General features: G+C 30.9%; 3 protein-coding genes across 4 annotated transcripts; 2 read left to right on the forward strand and 1 right to left on the reverse strand.

The window, feature by feature from the left end:
• Positions 1–891: 891 nt before the first annotated feature.
• Positions 892–6579, reverse strand: LOC108321897 (2-C-methyl-D-erythritol 4-phosphate cytidylyltransferase, chloroplastic). Of its 2 annotated transcripts, none has more exons than XM_052871927.1 (12): positions 6393–6579; positions 6221–6309; positions 6061–6144; positions 5886–5941; positions 5564–5643; positions 5405–5488; positions 4112–4188; positions 3207–3275; positions 2384–2452; positions 2206–2252; positions 1812–1902; positions 892–1180 (listed from the first exon to the last, which is right to left on the reverse strand). In XM_052871927.1, the coding sequence occupies exons 1-12, from the start codon at positions 6493–6495 to the stop codon at positions 1094–1096; spliced, it is 936 nt and encodes a 311-aa protein (XP_052727887.1). In that variant the 5' UTR covers positions 6496–6579; the 3' UTR covers positions 892–1093. The 2 variants fall into 2 exon arrangements, with proteins under 2 accessions (XP_052727887.1, XP_052727886.1); XM_052871926.1 differs by having other exon boundaries at positions 6061–6150.
• Positions 6580–6739: 160 nt separating this feature from the next.
• Positions 6740–7415, forward strand: LOC108321910 (NADH dehydrogenase [ubiquinone] 1 beta subcomplex subunit 3-B). The gene is made up of 2 exons (XM_017553822.1): positions 6740–6991; positions 7124–7415. The coding sequence occupies exons 1-2, from the start codon at positions 6755–6757 to the stop codon at positions 7145–7147; spliced, it is 261 nt and encodes an 86-aa protein (XP_017409311.1). The 5' UTR covers positions 6740–6754; the 3' UTR covers positions 7148–7415.
• A 13584-nt stretch (positions 7416–20999) lies between these two features.
• Positions 21000–23176, forward strand: LOC108331526 (zinc-finger homeodomain protein 4). Its single transcript, XM_017566256.2, has one exon. The coding sequence runs from the start codon at positions 21872–21874 to the stop codon at positions 22679–22681; it is 810 nt and encodes a 269-aa protein (XP_017421745.1). The 5' UTR covers positions 21000–21871; the 3' UTR covers positions 22682–23176.
• Positions 23177–27808: the final 4632 nt, after the last annotated feature.

Genomic DNA, 27808 nt, shown 5'->3' on the forward strand with positions numbered 1-27808 from the left:
AAAATCCTTTTTAAAACGCCTTTTCAAATAATTCTTACTTATACTTCCCACAAACTTGGACCTTGATCAACCATGATAAAAGTAAAATCCTTCATAATAGTTTAAGAATTTTTTTCTAACATTTTGATATAATTAATGTTATAAAGTAAAAGTGAATAACTAAAAAAAATTACGAAACTATTAGCATATTGTGGCCTGTGACAATAAAAGGCAATTTGATGATGTTAGATATTTAGTATGGATTAGTTTTTTTTTTTAAATACTTGTAAAAAATTACTAAAGCAAATTATAGTAACTTTCTAATGCAAATGATCACGCTATTAATTGTCAAATTACTGTATATAATAAATTTTTTGATATAAAATAGCTTTAAAATTTTAATGAAATATTTTCTAATGCATAACAATTAAACTCTTAATTTTAACATAGGTAAAAACTCACTGTTTTAGCTTCTTGTTTTTTTTCTTGAATAGTAGTACCAATAACTTTTTCCAATCTTAAGAATTTAAAGTTTACAACTATTATCACTTCAAACGAAATCTTTTGGAAAGATGCTTAATTAATAATGAATCCAAACATATTGTTATACATTTTTGAGTCTTTTTCAAGACAAGTCACGTTACTTAATCTTCTTACTTTAAAAAAGTTTTCACATCAAAACTTTCAGAATGAGCAACAAAAGTGGTAGACCACGTTTGAGCTTTCTACATTCCTTTCCATTCATTATCTTTTCAATCTTTCTTCCTGCGTGTGCAATAAAAAAAGTCCAAGTCTTTTGACACTTGCTTTTTTTTGTCTTTGGTTTAAATAAATAACTGTGTTGGCACCCTTTTCCGCAAAATTCATCCAACTCTTTTCTTGAAAACTACCTTGTTAGTGTTTTCAGACAAATTTTATTACAAAAATATCTATTGCAAAAATCAGAAAGTCATGATAAACAAGACCATATCACGTGTGATCGTTACAATCTGATGGCACGGTGCATTACAATTTGAAGAGGATTTTGGCTAACATGCAGGAACACTTGGCATGCACCTAGCGGAATCAAAAGTAATCAATCTATAATGAAAAAAAATTAATCGATGATCTCCCTTCAAAGGTGAATTGGCAACACTATACTTTCTTCGGAATCAACATTCAATATTCTCTCAGCCAGTAACATGTCATCAGGCGTAGTAACCTGCAAAACAGTTCGCATCAGTTTATATATTTTGTAACTAAAGTTAAGATAAAGCGCAAGAGTAACTATTTTATTGGCAATGGTAAGCGTAAGTTATATAGAAGAAAGTGTTTTTTCTTTTAAGCCAAATATGTTTTTCACGAGAAACAAGTCATGTTCATAATAACATAAGTAAAAGAGATCATACTCAAGAAAAGCAAAATAAAAGCCTAACTAGATAAAACTGGGGCCTTTTTTTCTGCATCCCCATAAAATTCTTAGGCATCACCTAGAAATTCTAAAATGGGTCCAGAAAGTCCATCGCGGAATGAATGGAAGGTGTGGTAGAATTTTGTAGAATTCAAATAGAAATATCCTAAAATTGGTCCACCAAACCGACTTCTATTATACATAACCCGACCCAAGATAAGTTATGAAAAAGGTCAAATTTTCCGGCTTCAATTCTTGAGCTTGAATTATTTTTTGGGTTTAGTCAGGCTAAAGTGAGTGCTGGCTACATGTCACATCTTATGGCAGCATATGACGTGAGTTACAATACAAGGCTTTGTATGGTTTCAATTCATAATGGCTAATCAATAATCATCAAGGTTCCAAATTCTAATAGGGAAGAAATAGGGAGAAGTTTGCTTACCTTAATGTTGGTATAAGATCCTTCAGTGATATAAACAGGATGCTTAAGGTGCTCAACAATTGAGACATCATCGGTAACTTCAAGACCTTCTCTGCAAGCGAGGTTGCGCATAAATTCAAGTTAGATTCTGAAAAGCACTCCATCTTCTAAACATTGATGCAATTAATGAAACCAAATAATATGTACTTGTAACTTCATATTCCAATTTAGTGGTGGGTTCTCATCCAACTATCCAACTAGTGTTTGCATAGCACTCGGGCCCATGTAAAATATGACACTACGACAGTATACCTTATACTTTGATATCGTACATAACATAATAATAATAATAAGATAATGCTTCTAAACGTTTTAAATAGTTTAAACTAAATTGAGTATGAGAATGAGAAACTACCTGTTTACAAGCTCAAAGCCTTTCCTCAGCAACTCAGGCTTAATAACCTGTAAAAATGGACTGCATCTAAGTAATTGACCAAGTTCTCAGACAAAGATGATATATATATATATATATATATATATATATATATATATATATATATATATATAAAATTATTATTATTATTATTATTGACCTGTGGGGTCTGCATCTCCCATAGTGTTTTTCTGTCCAACGTTTTAACAACAAATGATTCACTGTTTGCCTGCAAAATGATTGCAAGACAAACATCAGTACCCTTACCCATCAATCAGAGTAAAGGGCTATACTCATGCACATATTAGTTATTCAGTACAACAATTTCAATCGAAAAAAGAAAACATTCTTGTTGCACAAATTTCATGTAGTTATTGCTACTTCTATCAAGTATAAACACAAAAGGAGCTGAAGTAAAAACTGTCCATAGTTGAGCAGCAGCTACAAAAATGTGAGGGAAATAACACATAAAATTACATATAAAAGCAATTTAGGAGAAATATAAAAATCAAGCTTGTGGGTCATCAGATGCCATAACAAAAATGAAATAAAACATTTTCAACAAGCAGGGAAAAGGAGAGAATATAGCCACACAAAAAGACAAACAAATACTTTACTTGAAAGGAAGACATTTATCTTCATTAACCTACATCTTTGTTTACCATACACAATTAGGTAAGAGGGATTGAGAGGAAATATAAAAGAAAAAAAAATCAAAGTTTGAAGATAATGCTAGTTGTTCAAATTCATAACAGAAAATGTAGTCAACCTTAATGAACAGTAATCAGATATTAAGACTCAAAGGAAACACAGCTGCGAATTCTTGCATAAAGTTGCTGATCACGTTTGGATTTGAAATTTTCTACAGAATTATTTCTGTGGATAGGGGATATGAAAAGTTCACTTCTATAGAAAGGAAAATTCATCAACCTCTTAAACCAATTGAGGAAATTAACATTCGGATACCAACAGATAGTAAATACCTCTTTGATTGTGGCCTTCACAGGAACACCAAGAACCGCAGCTCCATTCGATAATCCATCTGCAAGGACCTAAAACAGAATATGAAGGTGTAATCTAAGCATCCTCTTACCGATCCATTGAATTGTAAATCGAGAGAGAACCCCAAAGGCAAGGGAGTGGGTGGGTAGGTTAACTAATAAGCATTCGGAAGAATTTGAAAAATACCCGACCAAAAACACAAACTATTTAAATCAAGCAAAATAGTACAGATACATATCGACACATGTGGATCCAAATAGCATGAAAGCTTCTACATGAACTATGGACTCTAGTGTGATTGTGGAGTTAATAACAACCCAGAGTTCTTTTCGGCATTTGTTTGTTCCATTTAAATCACTGACATCAACCTAGGAGGTGAAGATACAGCACAGGATGCGGATATGATACAATTCAAACACAGCATTATAACAAATGTCATAAAACATTGGACCAAATACGACTAGAATACAATGTCTTAAATCAATATAAAATTAACAAAAAAAATTCGTGTTACAATCCACCAAATTATATAATAATTTCAATTTGTAGTATTCATTTAGAAGTTTAAAAATAACAAAAAACTATAAAATGCACTCTGGCTAGGACTTTTTGAAGTGTCCCTGAGATGTCCTAATAAGGATACATGGTTGAAGTTGATGAACAAAGCATACTATTTTAAAGTGTCTGTGCATCCCTGACACTAACATTAACATAAAATTGAAATTTTCCTGGCTAAATAACAACTTGAAGACATGAATTCTTCGGTATCTCACACACCCAACTAATGTAATATTGTTAAATTTCCTTAATGAATATGTAACTTCAAGGGAAAAAAAATCAAAAAGCCAAATTAAATTTGTTCAAGAGAAATGTAATTGATCCAGACCTTTCTCACATCGCTTGATAACACCAAAGGTCTTGCAGAATCATGAATGCAAACAAGCTCAGAGCTCGGATCAACAGCCTGCAAAAATAAAAAAGAACATCTAATAATTCAATCAAGGTTTCAACAACTCAATGATACCACACAAGGTTGTCAAACTTGAGAGCCTATGTAAGCTCGTGGAGCTCCAGTAGAATCAAGTCATAAAATCATAAGAGTCTGCCTATTATAAAAAGTAATGTTAAGAAGCTTATTTATGACATATATGCATAGCATAATATTCTTAACAATAATTCAACATTTCAACTCCCTGATAAAACAAAGTAGCAAACCAATATAATAAAGTGTGATGATACATTAGAACTAAACATGATTCAACTACATAAATGACCAAATCAAATATAAATGTGAAAAAAATAAGATCCTATGAGAAAACATTTCAAAAAGTAGTTAAATGTTTGTATGAGAAAATGATGCAATATTTAAAAGAAAGAAAGAAAGAAAGAAAAAAAAAAAAAAAACTCACTGTAAGCACAAGTTAATAAAGAAAACATATTGCTTAACTTTACTATTGACCTGTAAGTTTCTTTGAAGGTTGAAAAGGAAGTACAGTTTGAGAAAAGACACTTGAAACTGAAGTATAAGAATAAATAGAATACAGTATTTAATATTTCGTCAACCAGCTTCTTATATACCACGAATAAACATTTCTAAAAGATAAAATTATTGTCTCTAACTTTTGCCAGGCATAATATATAAAAAAGTACACAGAAACTGGCATTAATTACAAATCTAAAAGTACCATGTATATCACTAAAAGGAGTGAAAAATTGACTATTGTATATCAGTAATAAGGGATGCAAGATGAGAATTTACAAGGGCGGCAAATATATAAAATTTTGCATGTATTGAAAACTTGTTCTGCATTAGATGGGCGATATCCCCTCTCTCATTAATTTCATTCAATATAGTTCCGTCCATGCTCAAATTTATCCAGAAAAGATTTTAGCAGCGAGTTAGCTAGTTTTTTCTACCAAGAATTGCAAGAAAAAACTATATAGTTATCTGGAAAGATTTCCAAGAAAACGGCTTTCTTAGCCAGCAAAATCTTGGTTGTCCAACCACATTTCAGATTGTTTTTCCTTTTTGTCAGGGGAGGGAGGGGCTTGATGTCAGGTTACTCATTCCCAACTAATAATCATTATTTGGGAAGAAAAAAAGTAAAACGTAACACTAATGAAATGACAGAAAAAGCTTGAAAATAACCCATCATTGTGATTTTAAAAACAGCACATTCCTGAAGGCCATTGTAAACAGAATCCTGTCTTTCTTTTCCAGGCAGTGCAAATTTGAGTTCCGCTTCATAATTTCCCTTCGCATCTGAGCAAAAAAGAGTATTAATAACGAAGAAGTACATGTTTTGCAAAAGAAACCAAAGCTAAAGGTGGGGGAAACCTTCAAAAACGTCTCTGTACGAAGGATCACAAACCACAACGACTTCTTTCACTTCAAACATGTGAAAAAAAGTGTGGAAACTGCAAAGAATTGGCATATCCGGACCTCATTGTATCAAAAATAAATAAAAGATGATATAAAAGCATCTGTAGGAACAGAGTAACAAATCTGCACTAGTAGAGTAGACTTGTTTATGCATGGTTGATGAAGGTACGCAGAATGCAATAATACATGGTTCGCATGAGTTATGTATCATGTAATGATTGTTGAAACACAGAATTGAAGCCATATGGCATAAAACATAAGGATCGGATAGGATTACCTAAACAAAGCAATGGGTTGACCGAAAAGAGGAAGATACTGCTTTGGTACGATAGCCTGTGATAGGAAAGAAATAGAATGAAATTAAATAAATTAAAAAAAATTTGAAGAAAAGTGGGAAGGATGTAAAAAATGGGATTGATAGATGAATGAATTTAGGAAGAAGGAAAACAGACTCCCATCCTCTTGCCCTGCCCTCCGGCCAACAGGACAACCGACACACTTCTTTCTCTCACGACATCACCACCAGACTCCACCGTCTGCTCCTACATAACACATTGACATCGTTAATTCATTCATATAATATAATGGTGGAAGTTGAATCCAAGCACTGACTTGCAAAGGTTGAGGTTGAGACTGAGCAGAGCAGGAAATGAGGCTTGGTTTTGCATTTCTCTTTGAGCAGATTTGAGTAGTGGGAGCAGCTGATGAATATGAAAGAAGCAAGAGTGAAGCAGGAAGCAAGGAGGAACAGGGAAAGAAAAGGAGAAGGCATTCAGAGACTTGCCTGTGTTTGGGAGTCTGTGAATCAGCGGTGAAAATGATAGAGACGAAGAAGCCGAGGAAGAAGAACAGAGACGGAGATGAAAGGGAAGTGTAAAGGCGGCCATCTCTGACTCACTCTGCTACTCTTCCTTACTGTTCCTCACACCACCAACCAAACGTTATTATTTCTTCATGTGCTTCATCCACGCAAAACCAGAGGCCCATTTCTATTCCCTAAATTTTAATTTTAATGTGGTTGGCGGCACAGGGGAGCAGTTCGGTCTTTTGACCACCACCATATGGGTGCGGAAAGCAATGGCCATAAAAGTGTATTAGAAAGAAGAATAATGGGTCTGGGCCTGGGTTGAGGAGAGCCCAATAAGAATGGAAAGAAAGAAAATGGAGAGAGAATGCGAGAGAATCGAATTGGAAGAGGAAATGGGATCGGGAAAACACACGGCAGAGTTCTTCAGAAGAAGGGATGCGTGGAGGAAGCATCCCATGCTCATCAATCAGTTCCGGCACGCCACCCCTGGCCTTGGCATCGCCCTCGTTGCATTTGGCTTCTATCTCGTCGGCGAACAAGTCTACGATCGCCTCAATGCCGATTCTCATGCTCACGTACTATTATCTTCTTCTTCTCCTTCTTATTAGGGTTTCTTCGTATTCCTCCTATTCCTATTCAGTTCACTAATTATCCACACACTATCACTGCTAATTGAACATGATTTGTTATCTTTTGTCCTCTTGCAGGTGAAAGCCGAGAACCACCACTAATCTCAACTATTGGATTCCATCGTCGCTTTCCCCCCTTTCATAATAAGCTTTGTCTTCATCCATGTTCTCGCAGCCTTCACTGAATGTATAAATTTCAGACTATGTTACCTTCTTTGCCTCTCAGCATGTCTTGTATGGCCACATTTTATGTCTTCTTGCATAGTTGACATTGCAAAATACCATTTTTTTTTCCATCGCATTCCTGTTTTTGCCTGTATGTGCCTCAATGGCTCCGCCTTTTTCAGCAGACATCAAATTTATTCCTGTACGTCTCAACCATCCCTTAATTTGTTATATTCGTATTTCCAGCAACATCAGCTAACTGTGAGTTGATTTACTCCCTGACTTATTAGGAAATAAAATTGATCAATTGTTTTGGGATTGAATTTACCTTCAGTAATGTCCAGGACTGGGATGTGCCAATTTTAGGGACCAAAATTGAGGTTTCACACAAGATATGTGAAATTCCCTCTTGTGAGTGTGGAAGAAAACTGAACTGTAGGAGTAGTGTCTTTTTTTGGTTTGGGTAATTGAATTGGACTTCTCCGTTGGAGTAGTGTCTTGGTTCGGGTTGTTGAATTAGTTGCTTAACTCTAGCCTCCTCTGTTTCGAAAACAAAAAAGCATTTATAACAGAAGAGAGATGTCACTAACAAACTTTATTATTAGTTAAAATCTATTGGAAAATGCAAAATTTTGTTGGTCTCATTTTTATGAGTATCACTTATGATTCTTATTAATGAATTGTATCTGATAATAGTGTGTTAGAAAGAGTGTATCTAAGTTTGTTCTTGACACGCTCATCTTGATCAATTAATCGCATGGAGAATTCAACAGTAAAGCTAAAGAAATGGCAGTAATCAGAATCATGGCCATGATAAAATACAAAACCAATACAGTAAATCAGCAAAAGAAAGAGGGGAACCTTATTTCTGTGTTTATCTTGATCTAGCTCGTACTTTCCTGACCTCTTCTGATGATAGTGTTAGCAGTCTCACTTTTAAGTAAGATAAACTGTTTTGACTTGATATTTCAGTCTCAAGACCCTTCCAACTAATAAGTCTTTTGAGTTAGCTCTCCTCTTGGTTTGAATCATAGTTATTGGTGTTTTCATTGTGAATTAGACTACGAAAGAGAGTACAAATAGATTGATTAAGGTTTAAACCTAATACTGACAAGTGACTCAAGTGGTCAATAGGGTGAAAGTTTGTCCCCAAAGGGGTGAGGTGACGATGTTACGAGTCTCGTATCGAATAAAATGAGTTACTTGATATCATACTTAAAGCTGGAGGCAGTCTTTCTTAATAAATCAGTTTTGAGTTAGACTCTCCCATTGTACATAAGTCCTAACAAAAAGGTAGACATTTTGGTTGTTAGGTGTATGTTCTTGTACATTTTTTCTCTATGTCCCCGTAAAAGGGGACTGAATATCAAGCTAACACAGAACATGGTCTTTGCAAATATATGTTTTTCTGAAATGAATTCCACGTAACATTACGGATACATAGGCAAAATTTGGGAGTTTTGTTTCAAGCAAAATTGTAAATCATGCCAATACCACATATCACCAGTTTATTCATGTACTGTGATTATCCACTGCATACTCTACTGAATTTAGGGTGCACAAAAAAATGAAATGAAAAATGTTTAAATTACGGAGAAGATAAATTGTCTAACTTGAAATAACAATCAATTAGCAAAGAATAGAAGTTATTTTAAAGAATCACCTCACTCTAAAAGCCCATGTGATTTTTATATGTGGATGTCTGGGAGAACCAAGAACTGCGAGACTCCCACCTCCATCACTGTGTTTTAACAATAACTTTGGAGTCTAGTTGACATTAAATTTTTGAATATGAAAATTTTCGTTGTAATATTTGACCTGTCGGTACTTTTTCTATGTTAGTTTGCTTACTACAAAACATTATCCTTTTTCGGTATATCTACACTGCTACATACCAATACAAGATGCGGGACTGCAAATTGCTGAACAACCAGCCCCAGAATTTGCTTGTGTGTGCACGAGTAATCTGTCATTGATTGATATTAGGAATTGAGTTCTTTGAAGATTAATTTCGTTAAAAAAATATGGTTTAATAGCTGATGTTATCTCACGCCAATGATTAGAAGTTTCTTCAAATGCAGACACAAATGTGTGACAATAACGGGGAAACACCACTTCGTTGCTCCTACATGTTTTGAAATAAACACCGGGAAGAGCAATACTATTTAGTTCCAGTATTTTCTAATGAAATAAATGACCTCTTATTTTTTTTTCATATATTAGCATCCCAAAAAGGGCATCGTGAAATTATTAGAAACCTCTATTTGTCACTAATTTTGGGTAGTTTCATTATTTATGAATTAAGGATGCGTTCACTTGGACTCAATAAGTGACCTATAGTTTATGCACTCAATAATTGAACCTAAATCCATTCAATTTTACAGAAAAAAAAATCTTATATATAATTATTATATTTATATCTTTATCTTTGTACCTATAAATAAAACACGCAAATTACCACAAAACTGATTTTAACTTATGATATCCTTAAAACTTTAAGTCAAAAGGGATTTTAATCAATTTCTTTTATGGAATTAAACCACTGAACTTTTTATATAATAGTCATATTCACACATGCAAATAATACTGTTAAATTTAAGTAGTACCATTTCTTTTTTTCAAACTTCACTCTGTTGTAGATGCCGCAGCACTTGAGACAGCCAAACAAGTTTAGGCATATTTCTTTTTTGTTGATTTTACGCTGCAACTTGCATGTGCGGAAGATTTTACTTTGTATGAAATAGAAGTTATAAAAGTGTTATTATTAGTAACCAGAAATTCATAGCGGCAGCAGCTACGGTTCATAGGCATAAGAGCTAAGAAAGAAGGTGATGTATAGAGTTCCATTATTGCTCTGCAGCCGTTGCAGCACCATATCTGCATAATCAATTTTCTTATACAATCATTTTTAACAACCGTTAGATATAAATTCAATGGCTTAGATCACTGCTGCATGCCTAGGAGTACTACAAAATAAGCCATGATTTGTATGCGTGAAGTGAAATTTTGATAGATAAATACTCAATACAAAATAACATGTTTTAATATTCCTTAACTATGTAAATAGAGAATAAATATTTTATCAATTAAAAGTTATAAAATTCTATATAATATAAAATAAATTCATTTTTCTCTTTCATAAAACATTTCATTCTTTTAAACTTCTAATTATTTTTATATGTTTTGAAATTCTTTTTTCTTTTAACGGTGAAATGTTTAAGAGATAACAAAATTTAAAACAATTTAATTCAATAAAAATATTTCTTAAAAATGATAAAATTCTCTTGTTGCACCTATCAGAAATAGAGTGACAGGAGGGAGGACAAACTTAATATTGCAGTAAAAGTTTGTCAAACTTAACCTTTTCAACCAACTTAAAAAAATGGCTAACGTAATCTACTAAAAATGTATTTCTCTTTTCATCAGAAAAGTTACAATTTTATATTATTCTTTTTAATTAAACCAATCATTTATATTTTTTTTTAATATACTTTGTCTCATCTACCTATTTCTACGAATTTAAACAAAGTGTAAAAGAATCTATGGAAACTATATGGTCCAAAATCGTGTGGCTTGCACTGTGTAATAAATGTAATCAAAATCAAGGTGTATGATTACTTTTAAGAATCTATGGACAAACATAATGTCACTATTCTTCCTCTCTCGAAACTATAATATCTTTCATAACATTAATGATTTTATATAATTTTTATAAACTCTCTTAATAAAATAATGATAGTAATAATATTAAAGAAAACGATAATGTAAATAAAGATAATAATAATAATAATAACAACGTAATTAATTTAATAACGGCAGTAATGGAAGAAAAAACATCAACAAATTATTATGGTTGTCATGTTTAAAAAACTATAATAATTAACAGGTGATGTTATGACTATGAATATAGGAAATTTAGTTTTGATGTGTTCAATATTCATGTAAATTCTATTTTAAAATTATTAGTATGAGTGGAGGCAGCTTCTGTTGTAGGTTTATTTTCTATCTTAAGTGTACTGCACAGTGTATAAAACAGAGAGTGAATCTTTGGCAAAGCAGTGGTGAGAGAGGTGATGCAGGAGATTGATATGCAGTTGCAGATTGTGCAGCAGATGAATGCAAGCAAAAAGAGCTTTGCATATTAAACAGATATATATATGTGTGTGTGTGTACTTTTTGTTTTGGTTGTCACACTCGTTTGTCTGAGACTGAGAAGTTTTCTTACACGCCACATCCATCCACCGTAACATAACACTTTGAGTTCACAAGGTTCAAGTAAATGCATGATTGCATGACATTAGATTCCCCTTATGGTAACATTACTATGCTACACAACACTGTCTTTTCATTTCTGCCAAATCCACACTAAAACCATTCAATACACCCACGTTCATAGGGAATTGGATTTTGTATTTTCTTTATTTATTGCACCTACTGAACCACCAACCCACTTTTTCTGCAACAACCATTCACCCTTCTCCACTCATCACAACGCAAATTAATCAACTCCCAAAAAGTCAGCTCTGCTCTTTCTAATTCTTACTTATTGCACACCGGCTCTTCCATGGCTTCCACTGTTATACTTAACGTATCCAGATCACACTTCCCATCTTCAACGTCATTATTCTTTTAAAATTGTCTTTGTCGTTTAAGGTTGCAATTATAACATGTTTCATTGAAAATAAGATATGCAAAGGGTATTTCTTTTGGGAGAAGTAGCAGTATAATGGGAAAAAAAAAAGGAAGAAGCAAACATTGATTAGAAAGTAACAGTAGTAAAAAAAAATGGGTGAAGGAGGAGGAGCTTGGTGGGACCATGGAAGATGCACACTTGAATGAAAAAGTTGAATGGAATGCAGAGAGAGATGATGATGATGCCACCTTTCGCATGCGTACGTCCCTCTCACCTCCATTTGCTAGTATTTTTTAATTTTAATTTTTCACTGTACTTCATTTATTTTCTATAACCCATTTTTAACCTTTTACAGTACCATTTACCTAATTTTGTAATTTTGTAGCAAGACATAATTTCACATCAAGTATTTCTATGTCTAAACTAAACCTTTCGTTCACGGGAAATAGATGCCTTCAATCGTGTTCAACTGCTACAAACTTAAAATTACTGAAACTAGTTTCATAGGAATCATTTAATAGGTTCCAACACAATATACATTAACCAGCTATTATATTAACAACGCTTACAAAATTCATTCCAAACTAAGATTTTAATAATGTTCATAAAACAGTTTTATTAACTAGTGAAATAAAGATATATTATATCATCATTTTATTATATCGTTCTATCTAATATTTACTGGAAATTCAAATGAATTTAAAAGTAAAAATAAAAAAATTAATCATATAAGAAACAAAACTCAAATTATTTGCATTGTGTTATGGATTATGATGGGTTGATTTTTCTTTTAAGATAAAATAATTCATGAGAGATATATTATATATATAAAGAGAATAAAAATTAAAAAGTAAGCATCATAAGAACCAAAAATTTTAAATAAAAAACATTAGATTTTTGGACTTAAGGTGATGTTAATTCTTCTATTAAGATCACTTTTAATTTAAAGTCCTAATTCGATTTATTTATGAATATTTTTTTCTTATAAAAAAATTAACTTTGTTATTTTTATCTTCTAACATGAAACTTAAACTCATACTTAAATTATTTTTAATAAATTAAATTTAAACAAATTTTATATAAGTCTTCTATATTTTATATATATATATATATAAATTAAAGAGTAAGCATAAGAACTAAAATTCATAAATAAAAAACATTGGATTTTGAATTGAAGGTTATGTTAATTCTTAGATTAAAATCAATTTTAATCTAATAAATTGTTAATGGAGTGAATTTATAGATCTTTTTCTTTATAAGCACTTTAACTGTTATTTTTATTCAATGTTGAATTTAAACTCACAATCAGATAATTCTTAATCAGATAATTCTTAATAAATAGTTTTGATATTTTTTTTAAGAAATATTTGAAGAGGTTTTATATATATAATATCATTTTCAAGTTAAAGAAGAAATTAACATCATTTTTAATGAAAACTCTTAAAACAATAGGTTTAAAGGTATTTTTTTCTTATAAGGTATTTAACTTTGTTATTTCTATTCATTTTGGACTATATGTGTGTGTGTTTTTGTTTGTACGCTTGTGAGAAACACGGTGTCTCAATACACAGTTATAGCACATAAGCTGAACATGAGAAATAAAATTTGTTGTGATTTGAAGTCTAAAAATATGTTTACAGCAGAGGATGTTGAGCGTTAGAAGGATGAATAGTAGCACTAGTATGAACAAGCACGTAGAACTTGTTTTGAAAGTAATTGACTCATTTTTGAGATTGGAAATACTGAATTGACATATACATGTAGATAGCTGAGGCACACGAGCATTCACCGATGCATACGTGACAGGATAAGTAGGACAGTAAGAAATTGATGAACTCACAGGAAAAAGACAAACGAACTGATAAAGTATTAATGAGTAACCTAGATGGATTTGTGAGCCTAGTTGTGTCTTACCTGTGTGGAAGGAAAGAAGAGATAGAAAGAGAGAGCCTTAAATATCAAATGAATGGTCATGGTCTTTAGTTCATTCTCAATAAATGACTTCATATGAATCAATGCATAAAACTGGTCATGTTTTTCTTCATTTAGCATAAATGCAATAATAATGACAGTGTTCAAGTATTGGTTTATGGTCCCCCCAACTGAATCAAAATGGTCAGTGTCTAAAACCCATCACCTTCTCTCTCTCTCTCTCTCCACCTTATCATTCATTAAGATCTAGATAGGATAATTCTATCCACTTTTTCTTCCAGATATGCATTCAATACATAAGCCAAATCAAATCAAATTCAAAACCAATCATCCAATTTCAGATATACTACTAGTACCACACTTCGATCTTCCTCCTTCTTACCCATTTTGCATCTTCTACCAAATTGGAATTCATTTTATGTATGTATTCAGGCAAATTTTATATATGTTCCCACCCAGTGGTAATAGTTTCATAGCATTTCTTTAGCTATGCACATGTTGTTGATCTTTTACCAGAAACAGAAGTTCAACCGTGATATGACTCAACGTGACCTTACATCATCTGTGCTTAATTTTTCTCATTGAATTTGGTTCGTGGGATTGTCCTTCATGTTAGCTGGAAGACGGTGGTTGGAGAAGAAATTAAAGTGGAAGGGATATAAAAGAGCCGTGTACAAGGAAAAGTGTTGCCTTTTGTTGATTTGGTTTTGGTCATAATGTTAACAATAATAGTTTATATGTGTTGTTTGAACATGGCGTTGCTTTGAATCTTATGCCTAGGCCACGTAGAAAGTATGGTGGGGTGCCCTTTTGTTTGTTTGTTGCTCCAGACAAAAATTAAAAGCAGTGGGAATGTTCCCAACGGCTAGTCCTTGCTTTTCAGTCGTTTTTAAAAACAAAAGGAAACACATTGATTCATATAAATACAGAATCTATCATAAGCAGTGAGGTCCCAAATGACAGAAATGAATGAGTTTTATGTACATGATAGAGACGTGGCTGGGCTCAAAACTGTTGATTAATTTTTCTGGTTTTGATGTTGTGCATTGGGTGCCTAATTTGTTATTTTTGAAAGTAGTATGAAAGAAGAATGTGATAAACAAAGACAATGAGTGGAGGCTGAGCTAAAATGATAGTCCAGTCTGGCAGATTGAGTTTGAAAGGAAAGAAATTGGTTACTCTCTGAACAATTGAGACACAAGGAACCAAAGCAAAAGAGTTTGGAAGTGTGCATATATGCTTTTGAAAGAGTGTAAAATGATCCTTTCCTGTTATGACACAGAGACTGAAACAGAAAAGTTGTCCATGAGTATGAAGGTAGCAAGAATGATATGATAGCAATACATTGCACTCTGCAACATCTCATGTGTCTGTCTTTTGCCAAGACACATGCACATTGTTGAGTGTTTAGGTATTAATAATAACTATCATTCATTCATTCATTCATTCATGTGTGTGTGTGTGCTTAAGAACACCTGCAACCCCAAAGAACACCAGCCCCCCACCCACCTACACATAAAATAAATCTAAACAAAGAAACAAAAACTTGAAATGAGCAAACACTGCTGCATGATTTAAAACACATGTGTTTGTAGCTTTAAATGGAAAGCAATTATTATAAGCTGTCTTCATCATGACAAGCATGTACAAAACAAATCATCCAAAGGGAACGCTCAAATCGAAGCCAACTTCGGTAATTTCATTCGTTAATGGAAAATGATTGGCTTAACAAAGGTACCACTTGTTTCCTAAAACAAGGCATCTAGGAAATAGAGTGCATAGTAGGATGATTAGAAGAAACATCATCTTGCAAAAAATTATCAAGAGGATCTAGTTGACCCGGAATAATCTGCTTTTCAATTACATCCAAAATTGCTTACTTTTCTTGTTTACTTTGGACATTCAACAATTTGTTTTTTAATGCAGCAGAAAAAGGTTTCAACTTTTCATTCCGAACACCTCTTACTCTTTATATAATATTCCTTCCATTTGTCGGCTTCCTAAAAGAAAAGAATAAACCAGAAATCAACACTAACCTAACTTTAAATCATGCATGATGTAACAACGCATACATGTATTGTTCTATGCATTTTGATAGTTTCAATGCAACACCTTTTGCTGTGTTCTATCTCTACTTACTTTTACTATTCTTTTCCTCAATCTTCTCTAAACTTCCTCTTAGTTTTAAAAGATAATAGATTAAATGGTATATTCTTCAATTCACAACTCATAACTGAAGATATAAATTATAAAATTGTTAGAATCTCAAGTTACACTTTAATAAAATGAAGTAACTTATCATTTATATCTTAATCTCGGACTAGGGTTTCCAATACTAATCACTTATGTCTTAATCTTCTTTATCTTTATCAGTGTATATTATTTATAATGAGTTGTATTTAACATTACACAATATCATCATAGGTATCACCACACTCATAAAAGATCAAAGTACCATAATAAGTATCAACAAACACAATCACATTATCATATAATATCACATAACATAATATATATATATATATATATATATATATATATATATATATATATATATATATATATCAATAATACACTATAGTATCATCTTATGCACACACATACAAAACATGTATTTCACCAATTCATCACAAAAATCATTATATGCATATGTCGCTTAAGTTCTTTGGTCCCTTGAGTGACTTTGCTTTCTCAAAATAATATTTATTTGCTTAAGTGACACCTTCTCTAGAAAATAATATCCCAAAGCTTTCACAAGACATGTAAGTTATTATTATATATCCTCTCTTGTCACACTTAAATAATATAATTCAACACATTTCAAAAATACTAAACATATAATCTCTTTAGCTCTTAGGGCGACCACATTGTCCCTTCACAAAAAGAAAGTTGAACAAAGATATCCACATATAATTTTCTTTCGTGCATATTGTCTTACTTTTATTCAATTTCCTATTTACAATGAATCACGTTAGTATAAGTTACTTCAATTCAATATAGGCTTTGAAATTTTACTATTGTTTTTGTTGTAATATTATTAATTGTTTGGTTTATTCTATATAGATACAATTAACTTATATTTTCAAGCGATATGTAATTTGTTTAGTTGTAGCTTTTCGTTTGTGATTGTACTATGAGGCAACTGGGTATTTGATTATTTAATTAGAATTTAAATTTAATTAAGTTTTGAATTTATTTAAATTTAATTATTTTTAATTTAATTTCTTTTAAATAATTTTTTCTATGTCCAAAATATTTTTAATTTCTAATTATGTTTTGGTTAAAGAATTTATGTTTCAAAGTTTTTATAATTTTTAATTGACTGTTGGACTTTTTTTTCATTGGCTTGATTGTTGTGATTGTTATTTTACATTATTATTATTCACGAGTTTTCATTAAAAAAAATACAATTAAATTTTAACTTTATCATAAATTGAATATTTAATATTTATCTTAAATTTAATATTTAATACTCGATTTTAGTATTTAATTTAAAAAAGAAATACTTCAATTTTAATAAAAATAATTAAGGTCCTATATATGTTTTTATATTGTTGTTCGGGATTGTGATTTTGTATTTAAGACTAAAAGTAAAATGATCAAGTTACTTCACTTAACAGTAAAATTAAATGATAAGGACTTAACTGAAAATATAATTTTTTTACATATTTAATAAAATACAAAGTTTCAATAGAACTCAATTATATATATATATATATATATATATATATATATATATATATATATATAAATAAATATGGTATGATATAAAACCACCTTATTCAATATTGTAGAGAAAATTAAATGACATATACCAATTTTAAAAGTTTAAGATTTTTTACTATTTAATAGAACATAACTTTTTAATAAAATTCAAATGTCCAATTTTTTTAAGAATTTAAAACTTTATTAAATCTAAAATTCATTTTATCGCTAATAAATTTAAGAAATTGTTTATACATATGTTTTAAATAATATTTTTTTAACTAAAAATAGTTTAATGTTTTCATACTACACTTTATATACTCAATTTATATTTTACGACAAACCAATGTTTTGTAAAAGATAATTTTTATTTTTATGTTTTATTTAAATTTTCAACCACATACTTGCTATACATAATTAATTTCATTAAATAGGTATCTACTCTTAGAATTGAATGTGGGCTCAGAGGATGTTGTTAGCCAAATTTTTTCAAATTTGTTGAAGAGAATGAGATCTTCCAACAAATTTCTCTTATTTCATAATATTATATTCAATTAAAAAATATTCATCATTATATATTATAAATGAATAGGTATAATATTATAAATGAAATTATTTAAATCATATATATATATATATATTAATCTTTGCTTTTTCTAAAAAAAATTATTGTAATCATATCATAATTAATATAAAAAAAAAATGTTTGTGCAGGTAAAAAAAATTACGTAAAGGAAACAAAATGAAAATTTAATTTTATTATCTTTATACATATATATCAGTATAAGCTTTTTTTTCAATGATAAAAAAAATTATGAAATTATAATTGTAAAAGTAAATATAAATAATTTTTATAGTTTAATTGTAGATATTTTTATTTATTCTGTAGATTATTTTTATTTATTTTGTAGAATATTTTTATTTATTTAATTTAAAAATACTAAATTTATAAAAAAAATGGTTAGATAAAAATAATAATTAAATTTAAAAAATGTTACTTGAAAAGATAAAATTAATATATATATATATATATATATATATATATATATATATAAACACAAAATAAATTGAGATATTATAATAATTATTAGTATGAAAATAGTATTACTTTAATTGATAATTATTTTTATTTATAAGCATAAAAATAGTACTGTGAACATGTGAAATAATTAAATAACTTACTATCGATTCTGCATATACAATCAAAAGAGCTAAGAAAACCCATAAAACCAGTGCAAAGTGCTGAACCATTACAAAACTAACAAAAACTATTGTTTATCACATTGAACCATTTTTCTTCAATTTTAACTATTTTAGAAACAACTTTTGAAACAAACCAATATTCAATGTAAAAAATCTAAAAGTTTGGCTGAGATTTTATTTTATGATTGAACCAATAAATTATAAATTAACAGTACTAGTAATTAAAGAAAAACATTAGTAAAAAAAGAAAATCGGTACAGATTAAAGTGAATAAATTCCTTAGCTGAGGCCGAGGTGTGTTATTGTGTGTACTCACTCGTGCAATGCAATCTTCATTGGTGACTCTGATGCAATTGGAGGATTGGACAACTGCTCTGCACCTCACAGTACATGTCTTTTACCCTCTCCATTAATGCTTCTTCTCTTCACTTTTCATTTTTTTTTTCAAATATATATCTTAAATCACACCAGTTTAATTATCTACTTTTTATAAATATAATAATAAACTTCATCTTCTACTTTTTAAAACAGAGATATAAGATTTTGATTATGGAAAAATAGTGTTGAGTGTTGTTGAGAAGAGATGTTTCCTGAAGAAAAAAAGGGTATTGGAGGGGTCTGAAGCATCTTGAAAATTGTGATCAAGGCTTTGTCATCTGTCATGAACACTATTTATTCATGTGGACCCTTCATCCCATCAACCCAACACCATAACCATTTCTCTTTCTAACTTTCTATTCTTTATCAACTGTTGAAGAAATTTACCCATCTAATAATAATCCATTTGTATTTAAGTGGATGATATGACAGATGATACATGTATATGTATATGTGGGCGTAGCTGTGAAGAAATTGGAAAAAGGGAAAGAAGTAGAGAATAATTTTGTCTTTGAGACAGAAAGTAGAAAGAAAAGCAAGAAAGAAAAAGTAATATCCATGCAGAGGAGAATTACTAGAAGAAGAGACAACATAGATAAAACAAATTGTAAAGATGGATAAAGCCTTAAATGTGGTGTGGAGAGTGGAATAAAGGGAAGGATAATAAAAGAATAAAGTGATTTGGATGAATGATTCATAAACAAATAAAAATATATGATGAAAAGGAGAATCCTTTTCCTACTTCCCAGTAGAATATATATATATGTATGTATTGTAATGTAGTAAACAACAACAGCTTTACAGACTAACCCTGACGTACCACTGTCAACCTTTTTCATCACCTCTTTCTTCTTTCTTCTTTAATCCCACTTTATTATTCTCTTTCTACTTCTGCTAAAACACTCTCTAATACAACAATTTACCATTGTTTCTCTCTTTCTCTCTCACATGTGAAATATCTGAATGGAATTCAATGCTCTTTCTATTCCAAAGGAACATCATTGACATCTTGAGCCAACTATTTATTGACACAACACCACAACAAGCAAACCAAACCAAATAATAATAATAATATTCATTTCTTATTTACATCTTCCACAGATAGATTAATGGAGTAATAAAACCTAATTTATCACCTCAGCTCACCCTACCACTGCATTTAACTTTTGCATGCCTTCGTCACCCACTTTAATTATGACCAAAATTTCTCCTACCCAAAATGTGTTTTGGCTATTAATTCATCTCTTAAGCATCAAATAACAACTGCATTTCTGATGTTTTCCTATAAATGCTGTTTGTATGTGGCCAGTAATGAGTACACAGACATGGGAAATTACTATAAGATAATTAATATGCTCATCCGTTATCTGCTTTTGTAATTAAGAAAAAAATAATAGTATTAAGTGAGGCACACGCACGCAGAGTTATTTATAGTTTTTAATTATTTTCTCCTCTACTCGGCTAACACATTTAAGTTTAGTTTGTAGTAAAACGTTAACCCCACGTGAGAAGGGAGATAGGTAGTTTGAATGGAGACATTTGTATTTGAACAGCATTGAATTCTTAAAAAAGGGGAAGCAAATAAGCATGTGTGCATCTTCACCTGAAATATACTAGTCTTTAGAGTTATATGCTGTTTTGAAGTTAATGACTCCCTAACGAACTTGATGGAAATATTTATGGTGATGTCTAACTTTGTCCCCCATTGGATTATGAATGGTATTTAGTTGAGTGGGTTTGCTTAATGTTGGAAGAGAGCATTTGTGATGCATAGAGAAGGAAAGTTTAAGTTATTTACTTTGAAAAAACGTTTCTTTCAGTTAATTCAATTTGAGAAAGGTTCTGTGTCTGTCTCTCTCTCTGCCATCTTTTGTCCTCACCACTATCTGACACACTGCTCCCCTCTATATGGCGTAAACTCGATAGCTGATAGTGCAAGCAAAGCAAACCAAAGCAAGCACCCCACTTTTTTTTTTTTTTTTGGAGTCTCTAATCTGAATCTCCCTCTCCAAATACTCAACTCTGCATTCCTCTTTGTCTGTTAAAATCTGCTTTTTTTGACCTCTTCTTTTTGTCCTCCCACACCACCTCACCTCTATAAGCACCTCTTGTTAAGTGTTTCACTGCCAAAACTCTCCATCCTTTCCTCCTCTCTTTCTCTCTCTTCCTTCTTCACCTCTTGCTTTCTTCTATTACTCTAATTACTGTGATTCCCCTCTAAACCAAATCATCCTTTTCTTTCCTTCTAACCAACCATGTCTGCAACACAAGCTGTTTGATCCATGTCAGTTTCCTCTTCCTCTTCTTCAATTGACTTTGTAGCAGGCTGAAATTATAAAAAAAAAAGAAAAAAGAAGAAAGCTACAGGGTTTGTTTGTAGCTGTCTTCATTGATTATCTTCTGGCTGAGATATAGAGACGGTTAGTTGTCTGTAGCCACACTCTCTTTCTCTCTCTCTCTCTCTTTCTCTCTCTGTGTGTCTCCTTTTCAAGAGATAGAAATTAGAAAATACCCAGAGTGGGAAAGTGTCTTGTTTGCCTAAAAAGTTGTCTTCTCATGACCATATCCTGTGTGCCCTACTTCTGAGTCTGTGCTTTCTTACTTTCTCTTCTTAATTCACCTGAAGATAATGAGGTCGGTGGTGGTAGTGCCATAGTGCTGCTACTCAACTCAATTGCTTCCAACACCACTCCATAATTTTCATTTCTTCCTAGCCAGCTTTTGAAAGATTAGGATTTCTGAAACTTAGAATTGCAATCATTTTAGCACTACACTATACCCTAAAGAAGCAAACAGGTAGCTAGGAGGGAATGGAACTTTCGAGTCAAGAAGGAGAAATCCCAATCCCAATAAACAGCACTACTTATGGTGGGGGACACGGTAATGGACACGGTCATGGTCTCATGATTCACCATGACCCTCCACATCACAACCACATTATCTCCTCCACGGCTCCTACTAACGGCACACCCACTATGCATCAGGAGGATCATGGGTACAAGAAAGCGGTGAGATACAGAGAATGCCTGAAAAACCATGCAGCGGCCATGGGAGGGAATGCCACTGATGGATGCGGCGAGTTCATGCCGAGTGGAGAAGAGGGCACCATAGAGGCACTGAACTGTTCGGCCTGCCATTGTCACAGAAACTTCCACAGAAAGGAAGTGGAGGGTGAGCCGTCTTCATGTGACTACCACCCCTTCAACAGAAGAAGACTCATTCTGCGCCCTCACAAGAACCTCCTCCCTCCCGAGGCTCTTGGCTACCCTACGGGTAACATCCTTCCTTCTAGAAGTGTCCCACCACACCAGATGATAATGCCCTACAGCATTGGTCACCTCCCTTCAGAGTCTGATGAACAAGAAGACGGTGGAGGAATGGTGCAGCCTAGACCCTCCCAGCTAGTGAAGAAAAGGTTCAGGACAAAGTTCACCCAGGAGCAGAAGGAGAAAATGCTCAACTTTGCTGAGAGGGTTGGCTGGAAAATCCAGAAACAAGAAGAGTCCGTGGTGCAACAGTTCTGCCAAGAGATTGGGGTCAAGCGAAGAGTGCTCAAGGTTTGGATGCACAACAATAAGCACAATCTCGCCAAAAAGAATCCTCCTACTGCAGCAGCTTAAAGTACAATAATTTATTATTATCGTTACAATTATCCATCCATCGAATCATCCTTTTATCTAGCTTTGTGTTTTTTGCTTTATTATTATGATTATTATCATTACTAGTATTATAAACTCCATCCACTCTCCTCCACGTATAATCATTAGCCTAGCCGCAAGTGTTTGTTGACTTTCTTCACTATACTCTCTCTCTCTAATCACCATCTCCTTCAGTTCTCTTACCTAAAAGTGAAACTCTTCTTCTTCTTCTTCTCTCTAGTAGCTGCTTACCAATATATACACTACACAAATATCTTCATCTATACCATCATGTGCTGTAGCTTAGGAAATTGCATTTGCATTGTGTGAAGTTTTAGTTTCTGAGTGAACGGTGTTTAATTCTCTCCTCTTCAACCTACCTGGCTAGCATTCAAGTCATGAGAACATGGAATCTATGCAATGAATAGACTCTGTGGTACGATATATGTATTAATAGAATTACATAGGGCTTTTGTATGCTGCTTTCTCTTTCACCTTATAAATTCTGCTTCTGTTGTGCTGCATCATATGTAGGGCCTTCTGACATCATTTTCCAAGCGGTAAAAAATGTACCAGTTCATCACTAATTTTTAAATGTTTTTCTTGCTCCAAATGGTAAGTTTTTCACCATTAATTTGTGACAATAAACTCATGGGAAAAATTAGAAAGTACGACCAAGTATACACATTGATCAGAAAGAAGAAAAAGAAAATGCGAACTCAGCTTTGCGTTGGATTTTTGTCTTCAATGAAACTTGGATTCTATGTCTGGACCTGAGTACATGTGTGTGTCATCACCGTGCCTGGCGGAAAGAAGCTATTTATTTGATATTCTTCTTCTGGCATTCAAACTTAAACTCATTATTACTCATCAAACAAAACTTAAACTCGTCAAAAGCTATTAGTAATCATAGTGTACACCTTGCATGCCAGCAGAAAAAAAGTAAACTTTGTATGTCATCATTAACTATTTTTTATTCAGTGTTAAAATATCATAAATTTAATGAATGGTTGGAGTTAAAGAGAAGATAGTAATCTTGTCATGTTCTTGAACAATCTCAGCTGAGCCATCTTCTTATAGCATACATATCCAAATTATATGCGTACTGTTTCATAATACCTTACACCTAGTTATCTGACTTCAAATCAGTTGATAATGGTTTACTAAGAAAAGATAAAAACAGTGTGAATGCGTGAGGTGGAGGCCACAGAGGTTATCATGAACTGGTGAGGCAATTGACATTGGCACACACATGCACACATACCTGCTACATAGCTCTAAATTCAAAAACATCAATCAACAATTCAACAACTGAATTAAAAGGATTTTGTCCACAAATTTTTAACAAAACATGGTTCATTGCATTACGGGCAAACCTAGTTTGCTGTCTTTGTCGGTTGTCACCTTATCCCTATGAACACTAGGGCACGATATGAACAATCACAAAAAAAAAAATAAACATCTTGTAGTATTTCTTTTACATTTTAATGATAATATAATAACAATATTACATAACTTTACTGTTTTAATATAATATCTGAATTTCACGATGATGAATCATTATGCAGCCATAAATAATCATACAAATCTTGCAAGCACGCCTTGCTTTAAAAAGGGGAAAAGAAGAATGGGTCCACTTGGGGAAGAAGAAAGAAGCGTGATCTTTTTAATGAATTTGTGTTTTGTTTTTTCATTTATATCTTGTTGTTCAAATCATAAAACTTGTGTAAAACTGAATTTTTAAAAAAAGTTAACTTTTCTTGTGAATGAGTTAATTAGCATTTTAAATACATTAGTTAATGTTGAAAAAATTAATTATTAATGGATAATTAATAGTTGAAATGGATGGTTGAAAAAGAAAAAAAAGGGAATATAAAAGCGTGAAAAGAAAAAAGGTGGTGTCTTTAATTTGTATCGGGATGCACATCCTTCCATGCAGAATGTTCTTTGGTTTAAGGGAAAGCATCATAACAATAAAACAGAACACACCACACTGCAAAAAGCAACCTAAAGCAATTTCTCATTTTTCTTTTATCTACAACAAAACACTCCAAATGTTACATAATTTTACTTTTATTTTTTCCAAAAAGGAAATTCTCTCAAGACTTAAATTTCTCCTTCTAAAACTTCATTGCTAATTATAATATGTTTGAATTGAAAAAAATGAATAAAAATATAAAAAAATTTAAAAGTTTTATTCATACAATCAAGTTAGCAATGTCACAAATCTTGTAAGATTTCTATTGATTTCACTTAATTCCATAGTATTTATTTAGTAATCATCCTGTCTCCCTCCCACATGCGAGGAGCTTGAAAGGGGGAAGATACATATTGGCGGTTTTGTTTGGAAACATTCCCATTAATTAATAATCTAATAAGCTTTATTATTGTGTTTCTTCTTTTTCTTTCCAAATTTCTACTTAACAAATATAAATTATTCAAATATATACATTTTTTTTATAATTTAGTTCATCACATTTTGTTGTTGTTACTTCATTCATATTAGAAACTCTCGTCTAAAGGAGATTTTGTTGTTGTTACTTCATTCATATACATTTTCATGAAATATAAAAGTATATTGTCGTTTTATAAGACCAAGGGTAAAACATTGACACTAATATTCTTAACCATAAAAAAAATAAAAAATAAAAAGCTGAAAAAGGAGACAAAATAGAAAAAGGTTCTCCTATTTACTAGCATTTAAGAATTCTTTGGTTTCTATCTATGGCACACTCAAATGTGCTCACTAATTTTGTTAGTAATAAGGAGGTCTTTCAGATATAATTTAGTGGGACAAGGCTGAGTTGTTGGGAACCAAACCCAACGAACCTAGTTCCATTGTTTTGCTTAAGATTGGAGCCATGGCAAGTAATAGTTGAATATTTCTATATATATTATGTGCAATTGATGTGTCTCTTGCATTTAGTTATATATACTCTTCAAAAAATGAAATTATTGGGTGAGCTCACCATCACTGAATAAAGTTCTTCTTTTAGCAATCTAGTTGATTTGAATGTATGATTTGATGATACATGGGTGTGTGATGAATGGTTTTTTTCCCACACTGCACTTGATTTTTTCATCCATATACTTATTTTAAGGATTTGACAACCTTGGTTAATGTTCTTGTTGCCTGCGCAAATGTTCCTAGTTTTTTATTTGGGAGAGCAGTTCATGGTCATGGACTTGTCAAGACCAAATTTTGGTAATGTATACATCAATGGATTGTCAATGAACTCTTGTTTTTCAAGAGTTAGGTTGCAAGAAACTAAATTGACATATACTTAATTTATTAGTTAAGTTGTTATTTATATAAGATATTCTTGTAATGCTTTGATTTATGTGAACATTTATATGGTTTTGTTTTTTTAATGTTAAGAATTTATATAATATATTATGTTTAATCCTTAATATCATTAAATTATAATATTATTATATTGTTTATTATTTTATTTATATATATATATATATATATCTATTAGATGAAATAATTATTTTATTTTTAAAATATAGATTTAAAATTAAAATTAGATTTATATAAAAAAAATTAATTTCCATCAAAAAAATATAAATCTAAAAATGGATTTGGACTTACAACTTGATTTAGATATAAATCCTGATCCAAAACCATCACTATTCACATAAGAGTCCAAAGTCTAATGCAATTTATTTTGGAATTTTGTTTCTTATATGAGGCCTAACTTTTTTTATTTCTATATATATATATATATATATATATATATATATATATATATAATATCTCCCTAAATACCTATATGAAATATAAAATATCAAATCATATAAATAGGTAGAATATTCAACTTCTTTTATTAAAAAAAAGGTTTTAAAATAGTTAATAGAATAATTTTAAAAAATCAACTCTGTACTTAGATAAAGAGGTTCACAATTTCCATGACATTCAAATACCAATACATTTAATTTAAGTTTATTTATTTATTTTTAATTGTTTTATTTGGATATAATAATTTAGATCTATTGAATTTTAATTTTCTTACTTCAATATATAATTTCAATCACTACTTAATACACAAAATTATTTAAATATTAAAATACATTTAATAGTTTAAAAATATCATTTGAAGTTATTTTTCAGTCAAAGTCCATATTTTTTTTATTCAGTAAAGTCAATAAAGATTTTTTCAATTGGTATTTATTGGGTATATTTTCCTTTTATGCCAATCAAAATATTTAGGTTAATATCAATATCAACTAAAAATTATTTTAGTTAAGACTGACACAAAAATCTTGCTTAAATTGATTGAAAGCCTGTTATTCGTCATTAAAAAAAAGTCTTAACTAACTTTTAACAAAAAAAAAAGAAACATTGGTATTGTTAATAAGAAAATTATATACGCTAAGGCTTAAAAAAAACTCTAAAGCGGATCAAGAGCAAAAGAAATAAAAAGAACTTTTAAGTATTTTTTATGTTAGAGGAGTTGCTAATAATAAAATTTTGAATATGCTTCAAGATATGGTTATAAGCAAATGTGGTTTGAATGTGATTTCTATTTTGTTTTGTCAAGCTTTTTATCTCAAATTAAAAGAAATATGGCGAAAATACATGAAGAATTGTGATATTATGAAATTTAAAGTAATCCACATTTTTTTTTGAAAAAAATTGCCATGTAGATAAACTTATAAATTCGAAAACTGATAAAAGACATGAGTTTTAATGGTTTGGTTCTCTTTGTAATGTTATTAGGTGATAATTTTTTCATAATAAATTTCAATTCTAAAAAATACATTCTATCAAGTTGCCAATGTTGGTTTAAAAAAATTAAGTTGTTTAAAAGTTAATTCCAGAACTCAAAATAAATAAATAAAACATAAATCTATAAAAAAAACCATTAAAAAATGAAAAAAAATAAAATATTCATATTTATTACATATGAATATTCATTAAAATACTTATTTTGTATCTATTTATGAAATTTACCCCTATAAATTTAGTTTTAAATTTTTTTAAAAACTTATTATTTGAAATAAATTAATTAGTTAGAGTTCAAATATCGTATTCAGTAAATAGAAAACACCCAATCTTTGATTTGGTGGTGCATCAGTAACACAGTAATATGAATGTAGATGAAG

This window comes from Vigna angularis, chromosome 1, assembly GCF_016808095.1.
Source record: "Vigna angularis cultivar LongXiaoDou No.4 chromosome 1, ASM1680809v1, whole genome shotgun sequence".
Taxonomy (NCBI): Eukaryota; Viridiplantae; Streptophyta; class Magnoliopsida; order Fabales; family Fabaceae; genus Vigna; species Vigna angularis.

What these genes read in the sequence shown, in the direction of transcription:
- LOC108321910 (XM_017553822.1), top strand. Translation starts at nt 6,755, where the DNA reads ATGGAAAGAAAGAAAATGGAGAGAGAATGCGAGAGAATCGAATTGGAA. An exon ending in ATGCCGATTCTCATGCTCAC is followed by an intron (nt 6,992 to 7,123) that starts GTACTATTATCT and finishes GTCCTCTTGCAG; the next exon opens with GTGAAAGCCGAGAACCACCA.
- LOC108331526 (XM_017566256.2), top strand. Translation starts at nt 21,872, where the DNA reads ATGGAACTTTCGAGTCAAGAAGGAGAAATCCCAATCCCAATAAACAGC.
- LOC108321897 (XM_052871926.1), bottom strand. Translation starts at nt 6,495, where the DNA reads ATGGCCGCCTTTACACTTCCCTTTCATCTCCGTCTCTGTTCTTCTTCC. An exon ending in GTACAGAGACGTTTTTGAAG is followed by an intron (nt 5,489 to 5,563) that starts GTTTCCCCCACC and finishes TTTTTTGCTCAG; the next exon opens with ATGCGAAGGGAAATTATGAA. An exon ending in TGTTTACAATGGCCTTCAGG is followed by an intron (nt 4,189 to 5,404) that starts AATGTGCTGTTT and finishes TATTTTTGCAGG; the next exon opens with CTGTTGATCCGAGCTCTGAG.